This window comes from Tachypleus tridentatus, chromosome 13, assembly GCF_004210375.1.
Source record: "Tachypleus tridentatus isolate NWPU-2018 chromosome 13, ASM421037v1, whole genome shotgun sequence".
NCBI classification, from domain to species: domain Eukaryota; kingdom Metazoa; phylum Arthropoda; class Merostomata; order Xiphosura; family Limulidae; genus Tachypleus; species Tachypleus tridentatus.
Genome location: NC_134837.1, coordinates 67,465,139 through 67,491,192, shown reverse-complemented (window position 1 = coordinate 67,491,192; position 26,054 = coordinate 67,465,139). Strand labels below are relative to the sequence as shown.

At 34.6% G+C, this 26,054-nt stretch overlaps 1 protein-coding gene across 7 annotated transcripts in view; it reads left to right on the top strand.

Moving 5' to 3' along the window:
• The first annotated feature begins 3,985 nt into the window (after positions 1–3,985).
• The window catches only part of LOC143236945 (uncharacterized), a 61,730-nt gene continuing 39,661 nt past the window's right edge, over positions 3,986–26,054 (top strand). Inside the window, exons 1-3 of one of the 7 annotated variants that reach the window (XM_076475658.1) lie at positions 3,986–4,523; positions 10,503–10,743; positions 13,025–13,190. In XM_076475658.1, coding sequence (XP_076331773.1) covers positions 4,384–4,523; positions 10,503–10,743; positions 13,025–13,190 — 547 coding nt within the window. In that variant the 5' untranslated portion in view covers positions 3,986–4,383. The remainder of the gene's footprint in view (positions 4,524–10,502; positions 10,744–13,024; positions 13,191–26,054) is intronic. The other 6 variants (XM_076475657.1, XR_013019818.1, XR_013019817.1 and 3 more) reach the window with 6 other exon arrangements.

Genomic DNA, 26,054 nt, shown 5'->3' with positions numbered 1-26,054 from the left:
GTTTTCTTCCACTTCGATGATGTTGACTCCACCACCCTACATATGTTGATTGAGATGATTGAGAGCATTGAAGATATCGGCCATGTACGCCAAATTTAGAATGAACTCAGATTTTTCGAAGCAATCTGCATGACAATGTTGGTGCTCTTGCAAGAACAGGGCTAATTCCACACGCATGGCAAAAACACGATTCAGCACCTTTCCCCGGGATAACCACGGAACGTTAGAATGGTACAGAAGTACCTCGAATTCAGAGACCATTTCATTACACAGCTCTTTGAAGATGCGGTGCTTCAGGGCACTATTTCGCACAAAGTTCACACATTCCACTACAATTTTTAATACTTCTACTAGTTTTGAAGGCAAGATTTTTGTTGCCCTGTACAGAACACAGTGCGTTACTATGATGTGTGGTGCATCGGCTTTCACCAGCGCACCAAAACCAGAGTTTCGTCCCAGCATGACTGGATCTCCGTCCGAACAAACTGCAGAAACCATATCCCACGAAAGATCGTTGTCTCTGAAGAAGTCATCCACACGTTTCTTCACGTCGGCTGCCTTAGTTGTTGTTGTAAGAGGCTTACAAAATAAAAAATCTTCTTTTATCTCGTTATTCTTCACATAGCGTACGAATACAACAATCTGGCTTAGATTGGAAACGTCGGTAGTCTCGTCGAGTTGAAGGCTGAATTTTGCTGGGATTGAAATCAGATTTGCAACTACTTGAACCAAGATATCATCGCTCATGCTATCTATTCTGCTGCTGATGGTGTCATTTGAAAGAGGAATATGAGATAACTTATTTTCAGCAGCTTTTCCCAGCATGATACTTGCCATCTTCAACGCAGCTGTTTTTACGAGTGCTTCACCAATGGTGTGTGGTTTGCCCTGCTTTGCGATCAAGTACGCATTTTCGTACGATGCCGTGAGGACCAGCTTGTTGATGGGTACAAAGTCGAATACAGGCAAAGTAGCCTTTTCATCGAACCTGGCTCTCTTTACCTTGAATTAAGCAAGCGTTGTGTTCTTGTATTTCCCATCTCCATGCAGCTTTAGGGAGTGTTTTCTTAGTTTTGCCTGTGCTAGACTAGAATAGCTCAACTTGGCATTGCAAATCATGCATTGAGGACGCTGACTCCCATCATGTTCCGTTATATACGTGAATCCATATTGTACGTATTCGTCCGACCACTTTCTGTTTTTGCTCGACATAGTTCGTATAAAGGGATTGAAAATTTAGGAAAAAAAATCACAAATTACGCACGATTACTACAGTCATAAGTCGACTGCTAAGCGCACGAAGTTATCTGCAGCACAGATATTAAAGCCAAGTGATATTGGCTGCCAAGTCGCAGCCAATGATGGCCAAGTAGAGCATGACGTCACAAATCATACGAGTAAGGTGAACGAAACGGACACACACACAGTGTGTGTTTCTTGACCTCCGCCGAACCCCTGGGGTTCGATTGAAGAACCACTGCATTAATGGCAAGGCAACTAGACAGAAGTACCAATTGACAGTTTTTGCGGTATTTAATTAAACAGTGAATTTTTACCATCATTCTTTGAAATAGAAATGCTCCGACTCACTGTCCAGCACGTAAACCATTAAACTACTACAAGTGATTCCATTAATTACTGCTGAGGTTAATTACCTTGAACAGTAAAATGAGTGACTGTAACTATTTTCTGTAAGTTTTTGCACTAAATATTGTACAACCATAGAATTACCTAAAATGATACAAATATGATTTCCCTTTGATAACAGAGAAAATAAGAATCAGTAATTTCAGGATTTAAAACTTTTGAAAATAAAATTTTCTTTAATATTAAGTACTATGTAAGAAAGATCAAAATAGACTATTCTCTTAACACAGTTATCTTTAAATGGAATTGTAGAAGGGTATTAAAATATCTAGCATAAATTAAGCTATTGATCCTGCTATAAAAAGTAATGAAACAAGATCTGAAACTACAATCACAAATGTATAAAACGTTATCCCTACATGGCAGCTTTATACTCTTATCTGTAATCCACTGTATGAATTACGTTTTAGAAATTTGTGATTGTGGATTTAATTCTTGTTTCGTTCCTTTTATTTAAGAACCTCTATTTCATTCTAAAATTCGTGATTTGTTAATACTCTTGTTTGTTCACTTTTTATGCTATACCTGTATAAAATATATACTTTAACTTTAGAACTCGCGTGTTTATCCATCGATATGTAGCGTCATCTGTTGGGTAGAATTGAATTGAAAATTTAGTTAAATACGTGCATGATATGTTAAAAATTTATGAAAAATATGTATATATTTATAGCAATATCAAAATTGGATACCTACAGACTAGTCACATAAGCTGAAGAAACCCTGTAAAGGTAATCCGATAAGTCTAGGGTCTAATCCCGCTAACTTGATCATGTAGTAGATCAGAATGTTGCTGTTGTAGAAATTTTAGAATTGTTATCATTTAAATGCTCGGTTTATCGCTTAGGAATTCGATAGGGTGGTTTTCAGTGCATCAGTTATTTGGAATCATTGTTAATCTTTACTATTAACTTCTACCATACCTAAAATACAGCAAATATAAAGTATGTATATATATATAGATATATAAAAGTATAAAAGAAACATATGATATATATGGCTGAAGAGTTAGATCATTTCAAACATTTCGAGCGAATTGTTACTATTTATACTTTGATTGCTGTTTATAAGGTACAAATGTGAAATACTTCAATCACGAAGCAGAAATATGTTATCACCATCTAACAACGTTACTAAAAGGATAAAGGTTACAGTGGTACCTAGCGAATAAAGAACACTTACCACGTCATCTATTGGTGACAGCTGTGGCGAGAAAATAAAGTAGGTCAATGTTTACTGTTTCCACTGGTTTGATATAAGTTTGTGTTCGAATCACGCAAGAGTTTAAAATGTAACAATGCATGAAGAAATTAAATTTCTTAATTCAACCAAGAGATGGCACAGCGGGTAGCAGCATAAATTAATCTTGAATTCGGTATGTGACATTTGCAGCAAAAGTGCAAAAGCTAACCTATTAATGTAAGGCCCAATGAAAATCTGTCTGGCATTGTTATGTCACATATTTCGTCTCTAGTCTTTCGAAGGTTTTTGTCAGACATATTGGAAAGAACTCCATATACGTTGAATTATAATTAGATCGTAAATTCAGAGAAAATCTAAATAATAAACTAAAAACAATTATATATAATTTAGTTATCCCTAATTTAGCAGTGTAAGACTAGAGAGGGAAGGCAGTTAGTCATCACCACCAACCACCGACTCTTAAGCTACTCTTTTACCAACGAATAGTGGGACTGACCGTCACATTATGACGCCTTCACGAATAAAAGGGGGAGCATGTGTGGTACGATAGAGATTCGAACTCGCAACCCTCATATTATGAGTGGAGCGTCTTAACCAGCTGGCCATGCCCACCTGCTTGCAGTTTGAATTAGAAAATGCAAATAAACCTGATTCCCTTTAACATTCGTTGCTTCAAAATTGATTAGTTTTGATGAAATTTTGTAGAATGGATGGCAATTGCTTGTTGTGGAGACACAAGTGTAGAGGACGACGTTTCGAAAGTCTTCCGCCTTTCATCTTCAGGTCAGTGTGTGTGTAGGTGTTGTTGGTCTTTTATAACGTCCTGGTGGATTGTGGAGAGCGTGTTATGATTGGTTGGAGTATCACTGTTTCTGATTGGAAAAAAAAAGTTACCAGTCAGACGATAACACTATCATTGAGATATTTACATGGTTGTAGAACTATCGATGTCCAGAGGAAATCAACTCCCTGGCGGCTAAAAAGCACGTGTTAGTTGGTACTTAGATCGACCGAGATGAGATTCCAAATATATTAAACTACACGCAATGAAATATATACCTCTGTACAACGGAGACCAAAAAATCGGAATATGATCGTGTGTTAATAATATCTAGGTGTGGTGTCGCACTTTGCAACAGTTCGTTTTAGGTCACATGTTTCTGATCAGTGACCTACTTTCGTTTATCACTGCAGCGATCTATCTCGACGTTACTGGATCAGGCTAGACATTTTCAATCAATATTTTATGTACGACTAGAAAACAGTCAAGCGGCACTGGAGGCGCTCGATCTGCCGGTTGGTTCGCTAGCTAGTCTGCGTCAGAAGTTTCCCAGAGTAGCGCGGTGACGGTTCTTCTGCTCCTGCTCCCCCATCCCAAAGATAACACCGGATACTCGTCTCGTACCGTCCAAGAACAAAGTATTAACAACCGTATGTAACACCCGCTCTATCATTTTACGGGTTATCTTAATTTTCTCGAGAGGAGACTACATAAAGTTTCTAGGTTCTCAGAGGGCGCTGTGATGAAGAACCATGGTAGCGGATCATAGTGCCTTCGAGTATGAAGGAGAATATGATATTGAAAAGGATATTCCTCGTCAGAAAGAACAATATCCTACTCCTGACTGCCGGACACCAAAGTACAGAACGATTTTTGATGTCGTTAGAACAGGGTAAGTCTGGAAGATATTTCTTACTGAAATAGTGTTAGTAGACTTACTGCTATGTAACGGCAGAGTCAGTAAGTCTCTGGGTCACATCAACTCGATTGTGTAAAAAGACGATAAATTTCACCTTGTGCCTGAGACACACTCTACACTAACGTTACGACTTATGACGTAAAGATCAGTCTCGCGTTTCCGCCCTTCTGAAGTTTTCGCAGGTAAAATTATTATCCAGAGGCAACTCGGGAAATTGCTAAGCCTAGCTGTTCGACGGTGAGTACTTAAGCCCTAGAAATAAGGCGGGTTTTCATTCTCGAGGTTTCATTTGTGTGATTAAATTTAATATCATGTTTTGTTTGTTTTTTTAATTAAGAAATTAAAAGTAACACGTTTCAAGAAATGTTTGATTAACAATAACAGAAGTGTTATAAGCTTGATTTTTTGTTTGTAGTTGAGTGCAAACCTTCACATAAGATTGGTTGTCTGTGCTCTTCTTACCAGGGCTATCGAAACCTGATTTTTAGCAGTATAAGTGCGCAGACATTCTATTGTGTCATTGGGAGGGGGGGACTGAACATGATATTAAGGTTAAGTTTTCATTTGTTTAGAAATATTTTAAATTCAGTAAAGCGGTAAAGTAAAAATTTCTGTTACATCTAGTGAAAAGTGAAGGAGAACACTGACTTAACACAGACGAAGAGAGAACAGTGACTTAACACAGTTGTAAACAGAACTTGTCTTAATACAGCTGTAAAGAGATCTGTGACTTAATACAGCTGTAAACAGAACAGTGATTTATAATAGATGCAAAGAGAACAGTGACTTCACACAGATGTAAACAGAATAGCGACTTAACACAGATGTAAAGAGAACAGTGACTTAACATAGATGTAAACAGAAATGTGACTTAACACAGGTGTAAACAGAATAGTTACTTAACATAGATGTAAAAAGAACAGTGATATAACATAGATGTAAAAAGAACAGTGATATAACATAGATGTAAACAGAACTGTGACTTAACACAGATGCAAAGAGAACAGTGACTTCACACAGATGTAAACAGAATAGCGACTTAACACAGATGTAAAGAGAACAGTGACTTAACATTAGATGTAAACAGAAATGTGACTTAACACAGATGTAAAAAGAACAGTGACTTAACATGGATGTAAACAGAACAGTCACTTAACGTAAATGTAAACAGAACACTGACTTAATACAAATATAAAGAGAACAGTAACTTAACACAGATGTAAACAGAAGTGTGATTAACGCAGATGAAAAGAGAACTGTGACTTAACACAGCTAAAAACAAAACAGTGACTTAACACAGATGAAAACAGAACAGTGAGTTAACGCAGGTATAAAGAGGACAGTACTCAACACAGTTGTAAAGGGAACAGTGACTTAACACAGACGTAAACAGACCAGTGACTTAACACAAACATAAACAGCTCAGTGACTTAACACAGCTGATAGAACCAGAAGGAATGTGTCTTCACACAGCTAACAGAACTAGAAGGAATGCAACTTAACATAACTGATAGAACTAGAAGGAATGTGATCTAACAGATCTGATAAATCTAGAAGGAATGTAATCTAACAGATCTGATAGATCTAGAAGGAATATGACTTAACACAGCTGATAGAACTAGAAGGAACGTGACTTAAATCAGCTTATGGAACTAGAAGGAATGCGATCTAACAGATCTGACAGAACTAGAAACAATGTGACTTTATGGATTTGATAGAACTAAAAGGAATGTGACTTAACACAGATGATAGAACTAGAAGGAACGTGACTTAACACAGCTTATTGAACTAGAGGAATGTGACTTAATAGATCTGATAGAACTAGGAGTGTGACGTAACGCATCTGATAGAACTAGAAGGAATATAACTTAACACAGGTGATAGATCTGAAAGGAATGTGACCTAACTGATGCGATAAAACTAGAAGGATCGTGACTTAACACAGATGATAGAACTAGAAGGAGTGTGACATAATAGATAATAGAACGGTAAGGAATGTATCTTAACACAGCTAACAGAACTAAAAGGACTGCGACCAAAGAGATCTGAAAAAACTAGAAGCAAAATGACTTTACAGGTGTGATAAAACTAGAAAGTATGTGACTTAAAACAGCTGATAGAAATAGAAGGAATGTGACTTAACGCAGCTGATACAACCAGAAGGAATGTGACTTCTCACAGCGGATAGAACTAAATGAAATGTGAATTCACAGATGTGACAGAACTAGAAGGAATTTGACTTAAGAGATGTGATAGAATTAGAAGAAATTTGACTTAACAGGTCTGATAGGATTAGAACAAATGTAACTTAACACAGCTTATATAACTAGAAGGAATGTGACTTAACACAGCTGATGGACCTATAAGGAATGTTACTTAACATAGCTGATAGAACTAAAAGGAAACTGACTTAACACAGATGAAAGAACTAGAATGAACGTGAGTTAACACAGCTGATAGCACTATAAGGAATTTGACTTAACTGATCTAATAGAACAAGAATAAATGAAACATAACACAACTGATGAAACTAGAAGGAATGTAACTTAACACAGCTCATAGATTTAAAAAGAATGTTATATAACAGATCTGATAGGTCTAAAAGGAATCTGTCTTTACACATCTGATAGAACTGGAAGGAATGTGACTTAACAGATGATAGAATTAGAAGGAATGTGACTTTACACAGCTGATAGAACTAGACGTAATGTGACATACCCCAGCTTATGGAACTAGAAGGAATGCGACCTAACAGATCGGATAGACCTAGAAGCAATATGATTATACAGATGTAATAAAACTAGAAGGAGTGTGATTAAACACATCTGATAGAACTAGAAGGAATGTGGTTTATCACAATGGATAGAAATAAGAGAAATGTGAATTGACAGATATGATAGACCTAGAAGGAATGCGACCTAACATATCTGGTAGAACGAGAAGCTATGTGACTTTACAGATGTGATAGAACTAAAAGGAATGTGACTTAACACAGCTAATAGAACTAGAAGAAACATGACATACACAGATGATAGAACTAGAAGGAATGGCACTTAACCCAGCTTATGGAACTAGAAGGAATGCGACCTAGTAGATCTGATAGAACTAGAAGGAATGTGACTTAACGCAGCTATTAGAACCGGAAGGAATGTGACTTATCGCAACGGATAGCAATAAAATGAATGTGAATTAACAGATATGATAGAACTAAAAGTAATGTGATTTAATATATGTAATAGAACCAGAAGGAATGTGACTTATTACAGCTGATAGAACTAAAAGAAATGTGAATTAACAGATATAATAGAACTAGAAGTATTGTGACTTAACACTGATGAAAGAACTATATCGAATGTGACGTAACAGTTTTTATGTTAACTGTGCCTTTTTTTAGGGAACACAGTTTAACCAATTTTGCTGTTCACTGTTGATCACATTTCTTTATCGTGTTTTGCGCGAATGAGGAGTGTGCCGGTATATTTAAAGTTTGTAACTTTATAATAAATTAACTTTAGTTTGTTTGTTGTTAAGCGTAAATCTATACTTTCCTCTATCTATGCTTTTCCAACCGCGGGTATCGAATGAAGATTTTTCTAGTTATAATTCCTTAGATTTATCTGGAAGTGTTGTTATATTATACTTTATATTCCTGTTTCGTAACCCTATTGTTGCATCCTCTGTTAAGAAATCGAATTCTGAATTTTAGTGTTATCACTCCATTAACTTGATATTTTTCGAAAGGAGGAGAGTCTATTGATGTGTGAAAACTAAAGAAAAATCAAATATTTTCCAGAGTACTTGCCACCTACAGTTTAAACTTTTTACTACCCGTCTCCCCACGGGCACACTTTGGGAAATTTGACAAATGTCAAGTTAAACAGAATAACACCCACAGTTCTCGTTTGAAGGATTCTTTGTGAGACAATGTTTTATTATTGTTGGATGAGCTTACAAAATGAAATCAACCATTTTCATTTGGTTGTATTTGTAGGTTTTAAAACATTCTCTCCTGTAGTTGCTCAGTGGTAAATATGAAGGTTTATAATGCTTAAAACTGTAAAAATATCCCATAGTGTATCTTTGTGCTTAAATACAAACAAACTTAATTGGTATCACCTTCTTACTTTCTAATTTTTAATTTTGTAAAGTGAGAATTAACAGTCAGTTTTAGTATAAAGCGTTTCCTGAAACCTATTTGTGAATCAGTAAAATCTTGTATTTCAATGTATTACTCAAACTCGTTTTGCCAGTGGCAGAGCGATGTGTCTGGGGCTCACATAGCTGGAAACCGAGTTTCGATACTCGTGGTGGACAGAGTACAGAGAGCCCATTGTTTAGCTTTGTGTTTAATTGCAAACAATCAGTGAAAAACTTTAGTACATTAACGTTTAAGTGACGTAATTTTTTTTTTCTGAAGAAAATATGTGTTATTGCACAACCTAGTTACACAACCTGGTGGAGTGAGTTAAAGTAATACGTAAAGAAATATACGCGGACTTAGAGTCTTTAGAAAAAAGACCATATTTATTAACAATGTCACCAGTACAATATTAGGAGTAAAACAATGACAGAAATACAACAGATTTAATTATTACAACTGTATTACATGCACAGCATATGTGACTTGTACAGCGTTACCACTAATACTAGAAATAACATCAACACATACATGAATAGTGGAATAAATATGATAGTTCTAATAAAACAAGCGTTTGTTTTCAGATATTCGCACCAAGTTGTACATGAGCTACCTGCTCTAAGCTACTTGAATACTATCTTCACTAGCCGAAGGAATAGAATAGAGACAGTTCTCGAACAGCACCCACCGCCAACATTTCGGCTATTATAATCCAACAGGGACAAAAGTGCGGGATGCAAACAATAGATTCACAGACCCACAATCTGACACATCAACCATGCCCGACGTTAGTGCTATCACAAACAGAGTAAATAAAACCAACGCAACACAGAACCAGAAATTTATAATTAATTGTTGCTAGTGAAATTTAAGAAGGGTTAGTTTTATTTTCTGTTCCTGTTTCTTTTTCTTCTCTTTTGGGTTCATAGTTGTTGGACTTATAAGAAGAACTGATATTTCGAGAATTTAAAATTTGCCCCATGTTATGGTTGATCTACTATTTAGTTTATACGAGCCAAATGATTGAAAGGGAACTCTTTGTTTTTCATCAATAAATAGAACTGTTTCCACTCTTCCCAACTTCCGGACTTCTCTATGATGTAAGATGCAACTACCTCACCAAAAATATTTCAGTAATCCCTAGTGGTTAACAATTGAAACAATTAACGTGGAAAGGACTGAAATAACGCCCGGTCTATACATCTTCAACTTAATTCTAGTTTAACTCGATTGTTTTGTTTTTTTTACATTTATTTCATAAAGCTGCTAACAATACCTTTTCTTTAATGTTTGTGCCACTCGACATTCTAAATAGTACCATCTTGTTTAATGTGTGTCACGTAACGCTTTAAACAGTATCTTATTTTTAATGTTTATGTAATTCAACCTTCTAAATAGTACCATCTTATTTAATGTTTGTGTCGCCTTAATTGGTTCTCATGTAATACCCTTCCTTATTCTTGAATGTTATCCAACGTTCTCATGTAATACCCTTTTTCATTTTTTTGTCTCACCTAATGTTCGAATTTAATACCCTTCCTGATTCTTATGTCTTGCCTAATGCTCTCATGTAATACCCTTCCTTATTTGTCACCTAATGTTCTCATGTAATACCTTTCCTTATTTTTGTGTTACCAGATGTTCTCATGTAATACCCTTCTTTATTCTCGTGATTCACCTTATTCTTGTGTCTTGCCTAATGTTCTCATGTAATACTCTTCCTTATTCTTGTGTGTCACCTAATGTTCTCATTTAATGCCCTTCTTTATTCTTGTGTGTCACCTAATGTTCTCATGTGATACTCTTCCTTACAGGACCTTGGAAGCTGTTGAATTTCTGGTTGAAAGATATGGACTAGGAATTCTGACTGAACGAGATGACCTTGGTCACACACCTGCCCATTGGGCTTGTATTGGAGGTCATGCTGACATTTTGGAATACATGGTGGAACATGGTGTTCCAGTGGATTCTGCTAGTCTGAGTAAAGTAGCTGCTCACCCTATTCATTGGGCCTGTGTCCACGGTTACATTTCTGTTGTGGATATTCTTATAGAGGTAGGTGAATAAGGCTTATGTGCTCATAGTAAAATGTGTAAAGCTAAAGAAAATAACGTTTGTGAAAAGGAAATAAAGGAAAGGATGTCTTATATCAGTTCTTCAAAACCAGTGGAAACAAGATGGTATTAGTTTTACACAGTACTGTAGAAAAGTGTTAGGACAAAGTTAAAAATTAGATTTGAGGATACCCTTAAAGGACAGTCGAAGGTAAATCATAGGTGAAACATCAAAACTTATTAATCTTAATTTTAGTACAAAATATTTAGTGGAAGTGCTTGAGTTCAGTAAAAAGTTAATAGTTTTTGTGTCCACCCTTTGCTTTAATGACTACAGTCAGCCTTTCAGGTTTTTTGGCAACACATTTAATCAAAGTTTCCTTTGGAGTTTTACTCCAAGTGTCTTTAATACATTTCTATAAAGTTTCTTTGGAAGTAACTTTGCATTTCTCATGTTTTTGATCTATCAAATACTAGATTTACTCTATTGGTTTCAGATCAGAGCTCTTTGGAAGCCATTTGTTATTCGAATGACTCCAAGCAACTTCTTTTTAGCTAAGTAATTTCTGCGTAGGTTAAATGATTGTTTCGGGTCATTACCTTCTTATTAGTATTATCCTTTACCATTAATACATAAACCAATGTGAATTCCGTGATAGATAAGTATCTGATGATAGTTTCGCTGATCCATTGTTCCACCTATTTTACAAACATCTCCTGCCACCTCAGCATGAAAAAACCCCAAACCATCACACTGCCTCATGGTAAGTGCTATGCATTGAGATAAGTATATTCTATCATTCTTTCGTTCGATGTACAAACTACGCTTTGAATCAAATCTTTTAAATTTCCCCTCACCCATCCTTAACACCCTTTTCCAATCATCAGTAGTTCATTTTTTTGTACTTTTTAGCCAGTTTTGGTCTCTTGACAATATTTGAGATCTAAGTAATTGTTTTAAAATTGTTACATGACCAAATGTTCAGTTGTCGTTGAGTGTTCTAGATACTGTAGATCTGGACACTTTTCTGTCATTTGGTACATGGTTGTTTTTTTCATGCTTGATTGAGATCAGTGTCTGTGTCTATATATTAATACTTTCTTTTATTGTTATGTAGGAATGTTTACATTAATTTAGAAGATTCATATTAGCCGCCCCTACATTTATTTCCTTTTTGTTAAGTTCTTTGTTTTGTTTTTGAGGCAGTGTTTCAACAGACACATGACGATTGTATTTATTACCAAGTTTTAAATACAGTCTGGTTCCAACTGTAATATTTATTGATTATCTATGATTAACTGATAATTCATGTTTTACCTTATACTCAAGTTGTTTAAAGGAACACTAACTACAAACGATAATTAATAATATATTTTATACTAGAATTATGATTTTAAAAAAATATTACCAGTTATTGATACTAATTATAAAAGCAGATATTCCGTTTGAGACTATATCACCTCAGTGAAATTGGTTGACATCGTAGCTTTGGTTTTCCAGTTACCGTTTAATCAAGAAAAATGAATTCAAACTTGTTGTTATAATACTAACAGATATTTACAGAACTTGTGACTCAGTAATTACATAGATATTGTTATAAAAGGAAACACTATATAGTATTGTAAAGCTCTGTTTTCTAATTAAGGAGATGCTTATGTCTGTGATTTGTTGGCGATAAACGTCAACAATAAACAGACAGTACACAATCCATCTGTTGTAAAATAATATATTCGAAACAGTCAAACTTATACAAAAAAAATTTGCTCCACTGTTGGTTATTATAGATGTATCTAGAGCTTTAAATAATTATTTTTTCATCAAAAGTCCGTACAGGTAGGTTCAGTTACTGTAGAATACAATTAACAAGATACATTATTCTTCTCTACACAGTTGTTACAATACACTCTGTTATAATTTAGTTTTCTCTGACTTTCTTATTTGAACTAACTTGGTCGCCTATAAATTTACCAGATAAATAAAAATATAACAGCTCTGTTATAATTTGCCGAATAACCAAACAAATAAAATCGTTAGTTACAGTTATTTAGATGTACTTGTTTTTTTGGTTTTTTTTTCTATTTTCTAAGTAAAAGCTTTTATCATTATAATTAATTACTGAGAATACAAAATACACGTCTCAGGTCGATAGAATAAGTAATAATAGTTTTACATTATTGACAGTAACTGTAACTTCTTTTACATTATTATAAGTCTTGAAGTTTCTCAGCTCTGTAGCTGCTACAGCTTATGTTTCTAGTAATGTGTGTTGATTTTTATTCAGGCCGGAGTCCATGTGGACGTGCTCGACGCCAGACAATGTACTCCATTGATGACAGCTTCACGTCATGGTCACACAAACCTTGTTGGCTATCTAATAGGTCGAGGAGCTAACCCCAGGACCACTAACATAAACGGGAACGGACCGATTCACTGGGCAGCATACAAAGGTAATAAAACTGTTAACTGTATATATATATATACTTATAACTGTCTGAACTGCACAGTCACGACATAAAGTGTTCGTACCCCTGCGTCCCGAGTGGTTTTTGCTCATAACTTAAAAAGTGTCACGAGTAGACTAATAGAATAAGCTGTAAATTAAACGACAAATAAACTGTTTATAAACAAATAACCAAAAATAGGAGGAGCAGAAAGTGTTCGTACAGTTCAGAATGTGTGAAAAAAAACTGATATTCCCGTAAAACGTTTGTTTAGTTTGGCGAATAAACTACATTATACCATTTCAGAACTAGATACTGGGTTCATAATTATTGTAATTCAGCCAGCAAATAATGTACTTCCGCCAATTTAGCGCCGTCTCCGTCATTATCTGTTTGGTCATCATGGCGAACAGGAAACAACTGTCCAGTGATTTAAATAAACCGAATTATTGTAAAATACAAGTCTCGTGTGTCTCTTTCTGGTATTGCTACATAACTTAATGCGCCGAAATCTACTGTTCAATGAATAATTGCCAAGTTTAAGCTTACAGGATCAACTGCTAACCTCCCTTGTTCGGACACCCCACCAAAATTCCAGAGAGAACCAAGAGAAAGGTTCTCGGAGAAGTTAGTAGGAACCCTCGTTTAACACATAATGACATACAGAAACTGGTAAGAGAAACTGAGGTTAATGTAAGCACCTCTACAGTTACGAACATCATAGAACTTCATATTTAAAGCCTGATCATTTACAAGCACGATTGAGGTATGCAAGAAAGCATGTAGATAAATCCTTTACCTATTGGAAGAGTATTCTTTGGTCAGACGAAACTAAAATCGAGCTTTTCAGCCACAATGATGTTCTCAATATTTTCCGTAAGAAGGGGGAACGAAATCTTCCAAAGAACACCGTCCCTACAGTTAAACACGGAGGTGGCTCGATCATGCTATGAGGTTCCTTCAGCTCTTCTGGTGTAGGCAGCCTTCGCCGTGTCAACGGAATCGTGAAAAAGAAAAGTACACTGATATATTAGGCAATTATATCAATAATGATGCTCGGAACTTGCAGCTTGGGCATCGTTGGATCTTCCAGCACGACAATGATCCTAAACACACATCGAAATATGTGCAATCCTGGTTGCAGAGGAACCATATAAGCATTCTGGAGTGTCCATCGCAGTCACCCGATCTCAACCCAATTGAAAACGTTTGAACGAGTTGAAAACCAGGGTTCATCAGCGTCATCCAAAAAATTTGCAAGAGTTGGAGGCCTTCTGTAAAGAAGAATGGAAGAAAATACCAGTCGATTACTGTCAAACGATCATGGAGGGCTATGAGGAGAGATTGCGCCAAGTAATTCACCTGAAAGGCTACACAACTGACCATTAAAGTAGACGCACGAACACTTTCTGCCCCTCCTATGTTTGGTTATTTCTTTATAAACAGTTTATTTGTCGTTCAATTTAAATAAAAAATATGCAGATGTGTGTTGGTATAATATTTGTAACATACTATACTTTCATTATCCTAATCTTGATACTTTTTAAGTTATGAGGAAAAAATATTCACGACGCAGGGGTACGAACACTTTCTGTCGTAACTGTAAATGTGTTAATGAAGGTAATAATCTTGTAAACTGGTTATAAAGGTTTTAATATACTGAGCTGTATATATCATTCTAGTTTTGTCAGTTAAAATATTCTAAATTCGAATAACGTTTATTAATGGATGAATGATCTCCAAGTGTGTTTAATAAGATATTGTCAACTGTACGTCGCTGTGTTATACTAGCTCCTATTACAATGTTGTAGTCAATAACTTTCTCTGAAGTTAAACAGGCGGCGCGCACTGAATGCCTTAGAAATTTAAAATTCGTTATATTTCTGTCTGGATTCCGGCGGGACAGTAGTAAGTCTACGATCTTACAGTGCTGAAATTCTGGGTTCGATTCTCTACAGTGGAGGCAGCAGGTATGCCACTATGGCGTTGCTTATATAAATATTTTTTACTCTACTTTGTAAAGATATCTTTGTTACTGTACACTATAAAGTTATCTTTGTTACTCTACTCTATAAAGTTATCTTTGTTACTCTACTCTATAGTTACCTTTGTTACTCTACTCTATAAAGTTATCTTTGTTACTCTACTCTATAAAGTTATCTTTGTTACTCTACACTATAAAGTTATCTTTGTTACTCTACTCTATAGTTATCTTTGTTACTCTACTCTATAGTTATCTTTGTTACTCTACTCTATAAAGTTATCTTTGTTACTCTACACTATAAAGTTATTTTTGTTACTTTACTCTATAAAGTTATCTTTGTTACTCTACTCTATAGTTATCTTTGTTACTCTTCTCTATAGTTATCTTTGTTACTCTACTCTATAAAGTTATCTTTGTTACTCTACACTATAAAGTTATCTTTGTTACTCTACTCTATAGTTATCTTTGTTACTCTACTCTATAAAGTTATCTTTGTTACTCTACTCTATAGTTATCTTTGTTACTTTACTCTATAGTTATCCTTGTTACTCTACTCTACAGTTATCTTTGTTACTCTACTCTATAGTTATCTTTGTTACTCTACTCTATAAAGTTATCTTTGTTACTCTACTCTATAGTTATCTTTGTTACTCTACTCTATAAAGTTATCTTTGTTACTCTACTCTATAGCTATCTTTGTTACTCTACTCTATAAGTTATTTTTGTTACTCTACTCTATAGTTATCTTTGTTACTCTACTCTATAAAGTTATCTTTGTTACTCTACTCTATAGTTATCTTTGTTACTCTACTCTATAAAGTTATCTTTGTTACTCTACTCTATAAAGTTATCTTTGTTACTCTACTCTATAGTTATCTTTGTTACTCTACTCTATAGTTATCCTTGTTACTCTACTCTACAGTTATCTTTGTTACTCTACTCTATAGTTATCTTTGTTACTCTACTCTATAAAGTTATCTTTGTTACTCTACTCTATAGTTATCTTTGTTACTCTACTCTATAAAGTTATCTTTGTTACTCTACTCTATAAAGTTATCTTTGTTACTCTACTCTATAGTTATCTTTGTTACTCTACTCTATAAAGTTATCTTTGTTACTCTACTCTATAGTTATCCTTGTTACTCTACTCTACAGTTATCTTTGTTACTCTACTCTATAGTTATCTTTGTTACTCTACTCTATAAAGTTATCTTTGTTACTCTACTCTATAGTTATCTTTGTTACTCTACTCTATAAAGTTATCTTTGTTACTCTACTCTATAGCTATCTTTGTTACTCTACTCTATAAGTTATTTTTGTTACTCTACTCTATAGTTATCTTTGTTACTCTACTCTATAGTTATCTTTGTTACTCTACTCTATAAAGTTATCTTTGTTACTCTACTCTATAAAGTTATCTTTGTTACTCTACTCTATAGTTATCTTTGTTACTCTACTCTATAAAGTTATCTTTGATACTCTACACTATAAAGTTATCTTTGTTACTCTACTCTATAGTTATCTTTGTTACTCTACTCTATAAAGTTATCTTTCTTACTCTACTCTATAAACATATCTGTTACTTTTCTATATAATGTTATCTTTTTTACTGTACTCTATAAAGATATATTTGTTACTCTACACTGTAAAGTTATATTTGCTATTCTACTCCATAAAGGTATCTTTGTTACTGCACTCTATAAAGTTATATTTGTTACTGCATTCTATAAAGATACTTTTGTTACTGTACTCAATAACATTATCTTTCTTACTGTACGCTGTAAATTTATCTTTGTTACAGCACTCTATAAAATTATCTCTGTTACTCTACTGTATAAAGTTATCTTTGTTAGTCTACTCTAAAGAGTTGTTTTTGTTACTTTATTCCATAAATCTATCTTTGTTACTGTATTCTATAAAGATACCTTTGTTACTGTATTCTATAAAGATACCTTTGTTACTGTATTCTATAAAAATACCTTTGTTACTGTATTCTATAAAGATACCTTTGTTACTGTATTCTATAAAAATACCTTTGTTACTGTATTCTATAAAAATACCTTTGTTACTGTATTCTATAAAGATACCTTTGTTACTGTACTCTGTAAATTTATCTGTTAGTGTATTCTATAAAGATACTTTTGTTACTGTACTCTATAAATTTATCTTTATTACTCTACCCAATGAAGTTATCATTGTTACTGTACTTGGTAAAATTATCTTTGTTGCTTTACTATATAAATAGAGGGATAATGTCGTGGTTTTTTATATAAATGTATAGTGTCGTGTTTTTCATAATGGAGAAATAATGTCATAGTTCTCTGTACAGAGTGATAATGTCATGGTACTTCATATAAAGAGATAATGTCATGGTTCTTCATATAAAGCCAAAATGTTGTCGTTCATCATATCAAGGGATAGTGTCGTCGTTCATCATATCAAGGGATAGTGTCTTAGTTTTTCATATCAAGGGATAGTGTCGTAGTGTTTCATATAGAGGAATAAGTTCATGGTTCTTCATTCACCATATGTTCATCATATCAGTGACCTAAAACGTGTATTATTCTCTGTTGTTTTGTCAGTACGGGGTCTCTCACGATCTAAGTATAGTGGCGTAAGTGGGTTATGTAGTGACGATTGTGGTCGATTACCGCAGAGCTGTGTAGTTTCCGTTATATTTTGGAATATCACTGACGCAGTATAATAATTCTTATAGAATTAATGACGAAAATACGTCTAGGTCAGTCATAGGTTGAAATTAGATCAGATCTGTAGAAATGTGTTGAACGTTTTTGGTCAGACCGCAGGAAATAGCGAATATTTAAATCAGTTCCGAAGAAAACGTAGGATATTTAAGTCAGTTTCAATGAAATATAAAACGTTTTAGTCAGTTCTTAGGTAACTTGTAACGTTTTTATGATATAATGTAGAATATTTTAATGATATCTTAAATGATATTGGATGTTTTAATCAGGTCAGAATGGGTGTCAAATCTGATTGAAGAAATCCCGAATACTTTCAGCCGAACCAGGGGAATATATTGCATAGTTTGATCTTTTTCAGAGAAATATAGAATAGTTTAATGACGTCCAACTGAATATCGATTATTAGAATTAGTTCAGTGTTTTTGGCACACTTTAATTGGATACTATATAACAGCACAAGTTTACGGTTAAACGACAATTACAATTAAGGGACAGTGTTTGGTACTTGTTTTTATAAGGAGACGAAAGACAGGACCAAGGAAAGGGGGAAGGAACCAATCAGTTAGTGAAATATGGTAGTGATTTAAAGTTAGGGTAAACCGGGAGGGTCGACAATTTAATAATTCCCACTCGACCTCTCGCGATACAGGTATATGAAGTAGAAACAACAAGTCTACTTACCACCATGTCGTAAACAGTTCTAGTTTGGACGGCAGTAACGAGATTTTCTTTGATATATGACTCTGATTATTCACGCAGTGTCTATTTGTTTCTTGCCGTGCTTTAAAAGTGGACTAAACGTGACTCTAATATGTACTCTAACATATACGTAAATCTTAATCAGGAAGATTAATAGAGACATAATTAGAGCTAGTTGTTGATACAACCAGACAAACACATAGATAATATACGACTAGATAAACAGAGAATTAGGTACCTAAAAGCTAAACAAACAAAAGTGCATGGCTAGTTAAACAGATAGGTACGTATAGACGTTTAGACGATCATGTAGGAATATTCACAGATACACAGAAAGATGGATAAACATTTAGGTGGATACACATATGCAGAGATGCCAACCATTACAATTTGAGCGTAATCATTGCGATTTTGGTGTATACATTACGACTATACGCTAATACAGACAAATATTACGACTTGTTGCAACTCCCAAATTATTATATATTATATAGGTCTATACAATAAAGTGATAAATTGTTCCCCCAAGGCTTGAAAGGGGCGAAAAGAAAATTTTCTAGTGAGATACAAATATTAAATATTAAATTTTGATAATAAATAAAAAACCTAGTCCAAATTGCTACTTACGATAATCATGTTTGTGCTTGAAATAATAAAAAATATTTGTATCTCCGACGTCTACCAATAGTTTGAGTGCGGTGCTTCTCCATACTGGGTACGTGGAGAAATCCATAGTTACGTCATCAGTGCTTGTCAGCCAATCAGCGCTCGCGTAGATGGGTATTTCTTGTTTTCTAAGTGATCCAATGCGATCGTTCACAAGATGGAGAAAAAGAGGTCTCGTTCACCAGATTGTCTTGTTTCTGGCAAATCTAAAAGGACTAAAACTGTGAATCAAAAATTTAGGAAAGAGTATAGTGCAAAATATCCGGTCATTGCATCAAAAGTCAGTGACAGTCATGAATTTTGTACAGTTTGTCACATCGATTTTTCTGTGGCGCATGGCAGGATAAACGATTTTTCCAGACATACAAAATCGGCATCTCACCAACAAAAGGCTGAGGCGAAGACAAAACGATGCAGATAACGACATTTATGAGTAAGAATTCAGAATATAAAACCATAAATGCAGAAGTGATGTTCACACAATTCGTCATTGCTCATAATTTACCCCCAGCTGTAGCCGATCATGCAGGACATTTATTCAGAAAAATATTCCCAGACTCTGATATAGCGAAAAAATATGGCTGTACTAGAACCAAAACTACAGCCATTGTACAAATGTTGGGTTGTGAAGATGACAAAATGATTTCAGGCATACTTACTAACAGTGTTTACAGTTTAGTCACAGATGGATCCACAGACATGGAGGACTCAAAACTGTATCCAGTGGTTGTACGATATCTGTACGGCATGCGTGCCATTTTTCCGCTGAAACGCGGATTTCCGCGGTTTTCAAACGGCCAACGATCACCCACGAGATTCGTGTAAATTCGAGGAGAAAATATGAGCGATTTGGGGGCCGGGTAGGTGGTTTTTGAGGAGAAATCGTATTTTTTCAATGTTTATTGCAGAAAAAAAAAATCTGACCGCCATCTTGGAGGCAGTCTCGTTTCGTCTCGTTGCAGGTCTCGTGGTCTGGTATCGTGTGCATACCAGACGATAAAATATTCTCTACGCTCCAAAGAAACAACAGCGATTGAAATGTTTAAAAGGAAAGATGTTCATTTTGATCCTGTAGACAAGAGAATGTGTAAGGACATTAGATCAGCAGCTTCAAAGTATACCTCAAAGCTGAGGGAGAATCAGAAGAAAAGGGCAGAAAGGTTTGAGGCCTATGGTTCTGTGAAATCTGGCCCAGCCACCTTGGCTAAAGAAAAAGTCCAGAAAGCCGCAGAGGCACAGAGAGCTGCCCATTCAGAGAAGGAGAGAAAAAAGCTCGGAAGAGAGCACTGGAAACCCTTGTCTCGAAAAAGAGGAAAGTAGCCAAGATTGATTAAAGGAAATTAAGTGGTTTGAAATTTGACTGTAATTTATGCAGCAGAGCAGAAGTTGATATCAGTGACTGAAAAACATTTTATTATTATCTGCAGCATACAGTGCCAGTGGTTTATTTTAAAGCATATCATTAATTTTATTTTGAAGCAATGTCAAAGCTTTCCTTGATTTGCTGTTTCAGTTTGTATTGTGAAAGAATGAAAAATGTACTGATATTGAGGTACCAGTAATTTACTGACAAGATTGTATAGATGAACAAGTTTTACTGTAGGTAGTCATGTAGAGTAATTTTAAGTAATTTGAAATTTTAATGGAATACATGTAGCAGAGTAGTAGTTGTTGATGTCAGTGACTGTACAAAATTTAATTTCTGAGGCATATCACTGATATCAGTAGTTTAATATTGAACCATATCAGTAGTTGAATTTTTAAGCAATGTCATAGCTTTCCTTCATATGCTGTTTTAGTTTGTATTGTCAATTTGTGAAAGAATGGAAAATTCACTGACATTAAGGTACCAGTAGTATAATGACAAGATTGCATAGATGAACAATTTGAACTGTAGGTAGTCATGATTAGTCAAAAGAGTAATTTTATGTGATTTGAAAATTGTATGGAACATATGCAGCAGAGAAGTAGTTATTGGCAATGACTGTAAAACATTTAATTGGCAACATACCAGTAGTTGATGATGATGATGTTATTGATGACAAAAAGGATAATAATGAAATGATTTGTATTTGAAATATTTACTGAGTTATTTTGGCTTTATTAACTCATATTACTAATAATTTTGATTTAGAAAAAAATTAAACTGAATAAATAGCAAATAAACAATCTTAAATTTCATTTATTTACTTTTTATTTTATTTGTTAATTTTAGATATTTTGATATATCTTCTAAAATGAATGCAAATTAAAGAATAAATCAATCTGCTAAAACTGTAAATGAAAGTTATAGTTTTTATTAGTTTGATTTAGTCTTTTTATTTCCTTTTGTTATTTTATATGATATATATTGTGTACTTTTCCAACATTGCAATGTCAAAAAACATAAAGAAATTATGTCCCAGATTGCACCAAATCACACCAAATAGCATCCATTTTTTAAAAATTTCCCGGGGGGGCATGCCCCCGGACCCCCCTTGCGCCTCGCTGTGGCGCCAGGCTATATACTTTTTCCTCCTTTTTTCATAAATGTCATTGGCATGCCTGATACGGGCTATGTCTACAATAATTATGCTCAGTCATTTGAAATAGTTGACATCTCTGCATATATAGGAATAGACAGCTAAACAGTTTGTTATACAGAGCTACAAAGTTAGAGATAGAGAGATAAATAAACAGATAGTTAAAATACACATGCATAGACAAAGGGATAAACAGTTAAGTAGTTTCACATAAACATAAATAAACAAAGAGACAGGGAGACAGATAAACAGATATGAAGGCAAAAAGACAAACAGATAGAAAACGCGCACAACTACATACACTCTCAGACATATATACACCTAAATAACTAGAAACAATAACAGATGAAGAGACAGTTCAGTGGATAAAGAGATGCTAAGTAATGAGACAGACAGACGAGTAACTAGATACAAACAATCAGATAAATAGATACACTGCTGTATAGACAACCAGAGAGAAAGACGAAGAATTAGACAAACAGAAAAACACTGATAGCTAGATATACAAACAGATAGATAAGTATTTAAACAAACAGGATAAACAGAAATAGACTGGTAGCTAGATAGACAAACAGAGAGATAACTATTTAAATAAACAGGATAAACAGAAAGATTCCTTACTATATGTTTCGAGGTACTATACAAACTGACAGAAAGGATAGAGTTATTACCAGTAAAATAGGTTTCTGCTATTAATTACCGTGAGAAATGCATGTGCTCGTTGCGTCTATGTTATTTAACAGTTTGTAACTTGCTCAAGTGAAAGTAAGGATGTGATATAACGTAAAGTAAGGATGTGATATAACGTAAAGTAAGGATGTGATATAATATAAAGTAAGGATGTGATGTAAAATAAAGTAAGGATGTGATGTAAAATAAAGTAAGGATGTGATATAATATAAAGTAAGGATATTATATAAAAATACAAAATAAGATCTCATTAAAGTATGAAAATAAACATTCACAAAATCAAAAGATTACCGACTAATGATGTGTTTGTTTAATGGCAGCTCTAATGTTTGCTGTCTCTAACCTTGTATTGTTAGCCTAGTGGGAAGTCCTTTGGTCAACACCTTTTACTTTCAGGCTTCCCTTGCATAATCGAATAGCGAGACACTGGCTTTCCCTCTTACAGCGCACAGGAAGCTAGCTACTATGCCGCACCTAGGTATTCGACGAAGAAACACTAATTACATTATAAGGATATCTGATGGTTTATATACATGCTGTAGTTTAGGCTATCTCTGTTTTGCTCATTGATTTGAAAAAACTAAGTGCTATCTTTACCCACTAGGGGGATAAGATATCTTGAGTTGTGTAGCTTTTCTGAAACTTCAAATTGAATTCCTGAAAAAGTGTTATCGATTAGACTCTTACGCAAGTGAGCGACAACGTATGTTATTATCTCCTTGAAGTAAGGAAAAATTTAAAAATTCCATTCTCTTTTGTAGTCGATTTTATCGATTTTTAGAACGCATAGAAAGCAACGTATCTCCCTTTCTCTGTAATACGCTTTCCTTGAAATTACAAAGGGTGTTCGATGTCACAAGGTTCGATTTTATTGATTACCCACGAAAGCTGTAATGTCCCCAAGTTCCTGTGTTCCTCATATCCTGTGAAAGTTGCTGTGTTTCTTCGATCAGCTACATAAACCCTTCTGTATGGGATCATATCGATTATTGAAAGCGTAATGAATGACGTTGGTTTTAGTGCCGTTAAAAACATTACAGTGGAGATTTTGTCATGCGTTAAATGAAGAAATAGTCTTATGTATACGTTATTACACACCTTTTTAAAACACCTAAGTGCTGGTTAATAAAGTTTCTAGTCAAGTATTGAATCCATATTGATATATTGTGCAGTAATTTAAATTGGTATATCTGTCTTATGAATAATTCACACTAAAACTGTATTTGTAATCTAAATCTTATCCATAAAAACAGAATAAAAACGACACAACTATTATTTTATACCAGATAAAACCGATATAACTCATATACCGTACAGAAAAGAAACGACATAACCCTCATATTGTACAAGGCAAAATCGATATAACCCATATACAGCATAGAAAGAAACGAGATAGCTCTTATATCGTAGAAAAACAAGATAAAACGACAATATAACCCACGATACTACAGTTTCATAAAAATGTGTGCTTGTTAAGGGGTTTGTGGAAAAGGCAGATTCACTTCTACATTTAAATATCACTGAAATAAACTATACATGAAGACAAGTGCAATGAATCTGATGGAAACTGGAACTGATATTCTTATTTCTACATTTACACCTTGGTACATTGAAGTAACCTGAAGATTAGTTGTTTTCAATCTGATGGAAGCTGTGGAACTGATCGATCCAATTCTGCAGTTGCATATTACTACAGTTAACTTCAAGTGAATACAAGTATACTGAAGGAGGAGATCGTATTATATATAAACGTGCTTGAACATACAGTTACGACAGAAAGTGTTCGTATCCGAGTGGTTTTTTTTGCTCATAACTTAAAAAGTATCACGATTAGGCTAATAGAAGTATGATATATTATAAATATTATACTAACATACATCTACATATATTTTTATGTAAATTAAACGACAAATAAACTGTTTATAAACAAATAACCAAAAATAGGAGCAGAAAGTGTCGTACAGTTCAGAACATGTGACAAAAACTGATATTCCCGTAAAAAGTTTGTTTAGTTTGGTGAATAAACTACATTATACCATTCCAGAACTAGACACTGGGTTCATAATTATTGGAATTTAGCCAGCAAAAAATGTATTTCCGGCAACTTAGCGCCGTCTCCGTCATTATCTTCTTCGTCATCATGGCGAACAGGAAACAACTGTCCAGTGATTTAAAAAAACGAATTATTGTAAAATACAAGTCTCGTGTGTCTCTTTCTGGTATTGCTACACAACTTACTGTGCCAAAATCTACTGTTCAAAGCATAATTGCCAAGTTTAAGCTTACAGGATCAACTGCTAACCTCCCTCGTTCCAGACGCTCCACCAAAATTCCAGAAAGAACTAAGAGGAAGATTCTCAGAGAAGTTAGTAGGAACCCTCGTTTAACACGTAATGACATACAGAAACTAGTAAGGGAAACTGGGGTTGAAGTAAGCACCTCTACAGTTACGAACATGTTACGCTCTTCTGGGTTCAAAGCATGCCGTCCTCGTAGAACTCCATATTTAAAGCCTGTTCACTTAGAAGCACGATTGAGATATGCAAGAGAGCATACCTATTGGTAGAGTATTCTTTGGTCAGACGAGACTAAAATTGAGTTTTTTTGAGCAAAATAATGTTCGTTATATATTCCGTAAGAAGAGGGAATGAAATCTTCCAAAGAATACCGTCCCTACAGTTAAACACGGAGGCAGCTCGATCATGCTATGGGGTTTCTTCAGCTCTTCTGGTGTAGGCAGCCTTCACTGCGTTAACGGAATCATGAAAAACGAAGAGTACGTTGATATATTAGGCACTTGTATCAAGAATGATGCTTGGACTTGCGGCTTGGGCGCTTGGATCTTCCAGCACGACAATTATCCTAAACACACATCGAAATATGTGCAATCCTGGTTGCAGAGGAACCATATAAGCGTTCTGGAGTAGCCATCGCAGTCACCCGATTTCAACCCAATTAAAAACGTTTGAAATGAGTTGAAGACCAAGGTTCATCAGCGTCATCCGAAAAACTTGCAAGGGTTGGAGGCCTTCTGTAAAGAAGAATGGAAGAAAATACCAGTCGATTACTGTCAAACGATCATGGAGGGCTATGAGGAGAGATTGCGCCAAGTAATTCACCTGAAAGGCTACACAACTGACCATTAAATAGACCCACAAACACTTTCTGCCCCTCCTATGTTTGATTATTTGTTTATAAACAGTTTATTTGTCGTTCAATTTACATAACAAATAATGCAGATGTGTGTTGGTATAATATTTGTAACATACTATACTTTCATTATCCTAATCATGATACTTTTTAAGTTATGAGAAGAAACTACTCACGACGCAGGGGTACAAACACTCTGTCGTTAGTGTGTGTTGAAAGTGATGATAGTTCTATTATATAGTTGACTTTAGTATGTTCTTAAGTAAGTACTTTATATAAACAGTTAACTCATGCTGATAACTTATTAGTTGTATCTAGAAACATGCTCTTTAAATTCCGACCTCAGAATAGAATAACCAGTACTGTATTTTTTAATGTAATAAATTCCGTATAGATATAAAGCAGAGTATGATTGGCCGGAGCACATACAAGTGGGCGTATTTAACTGCTCTTA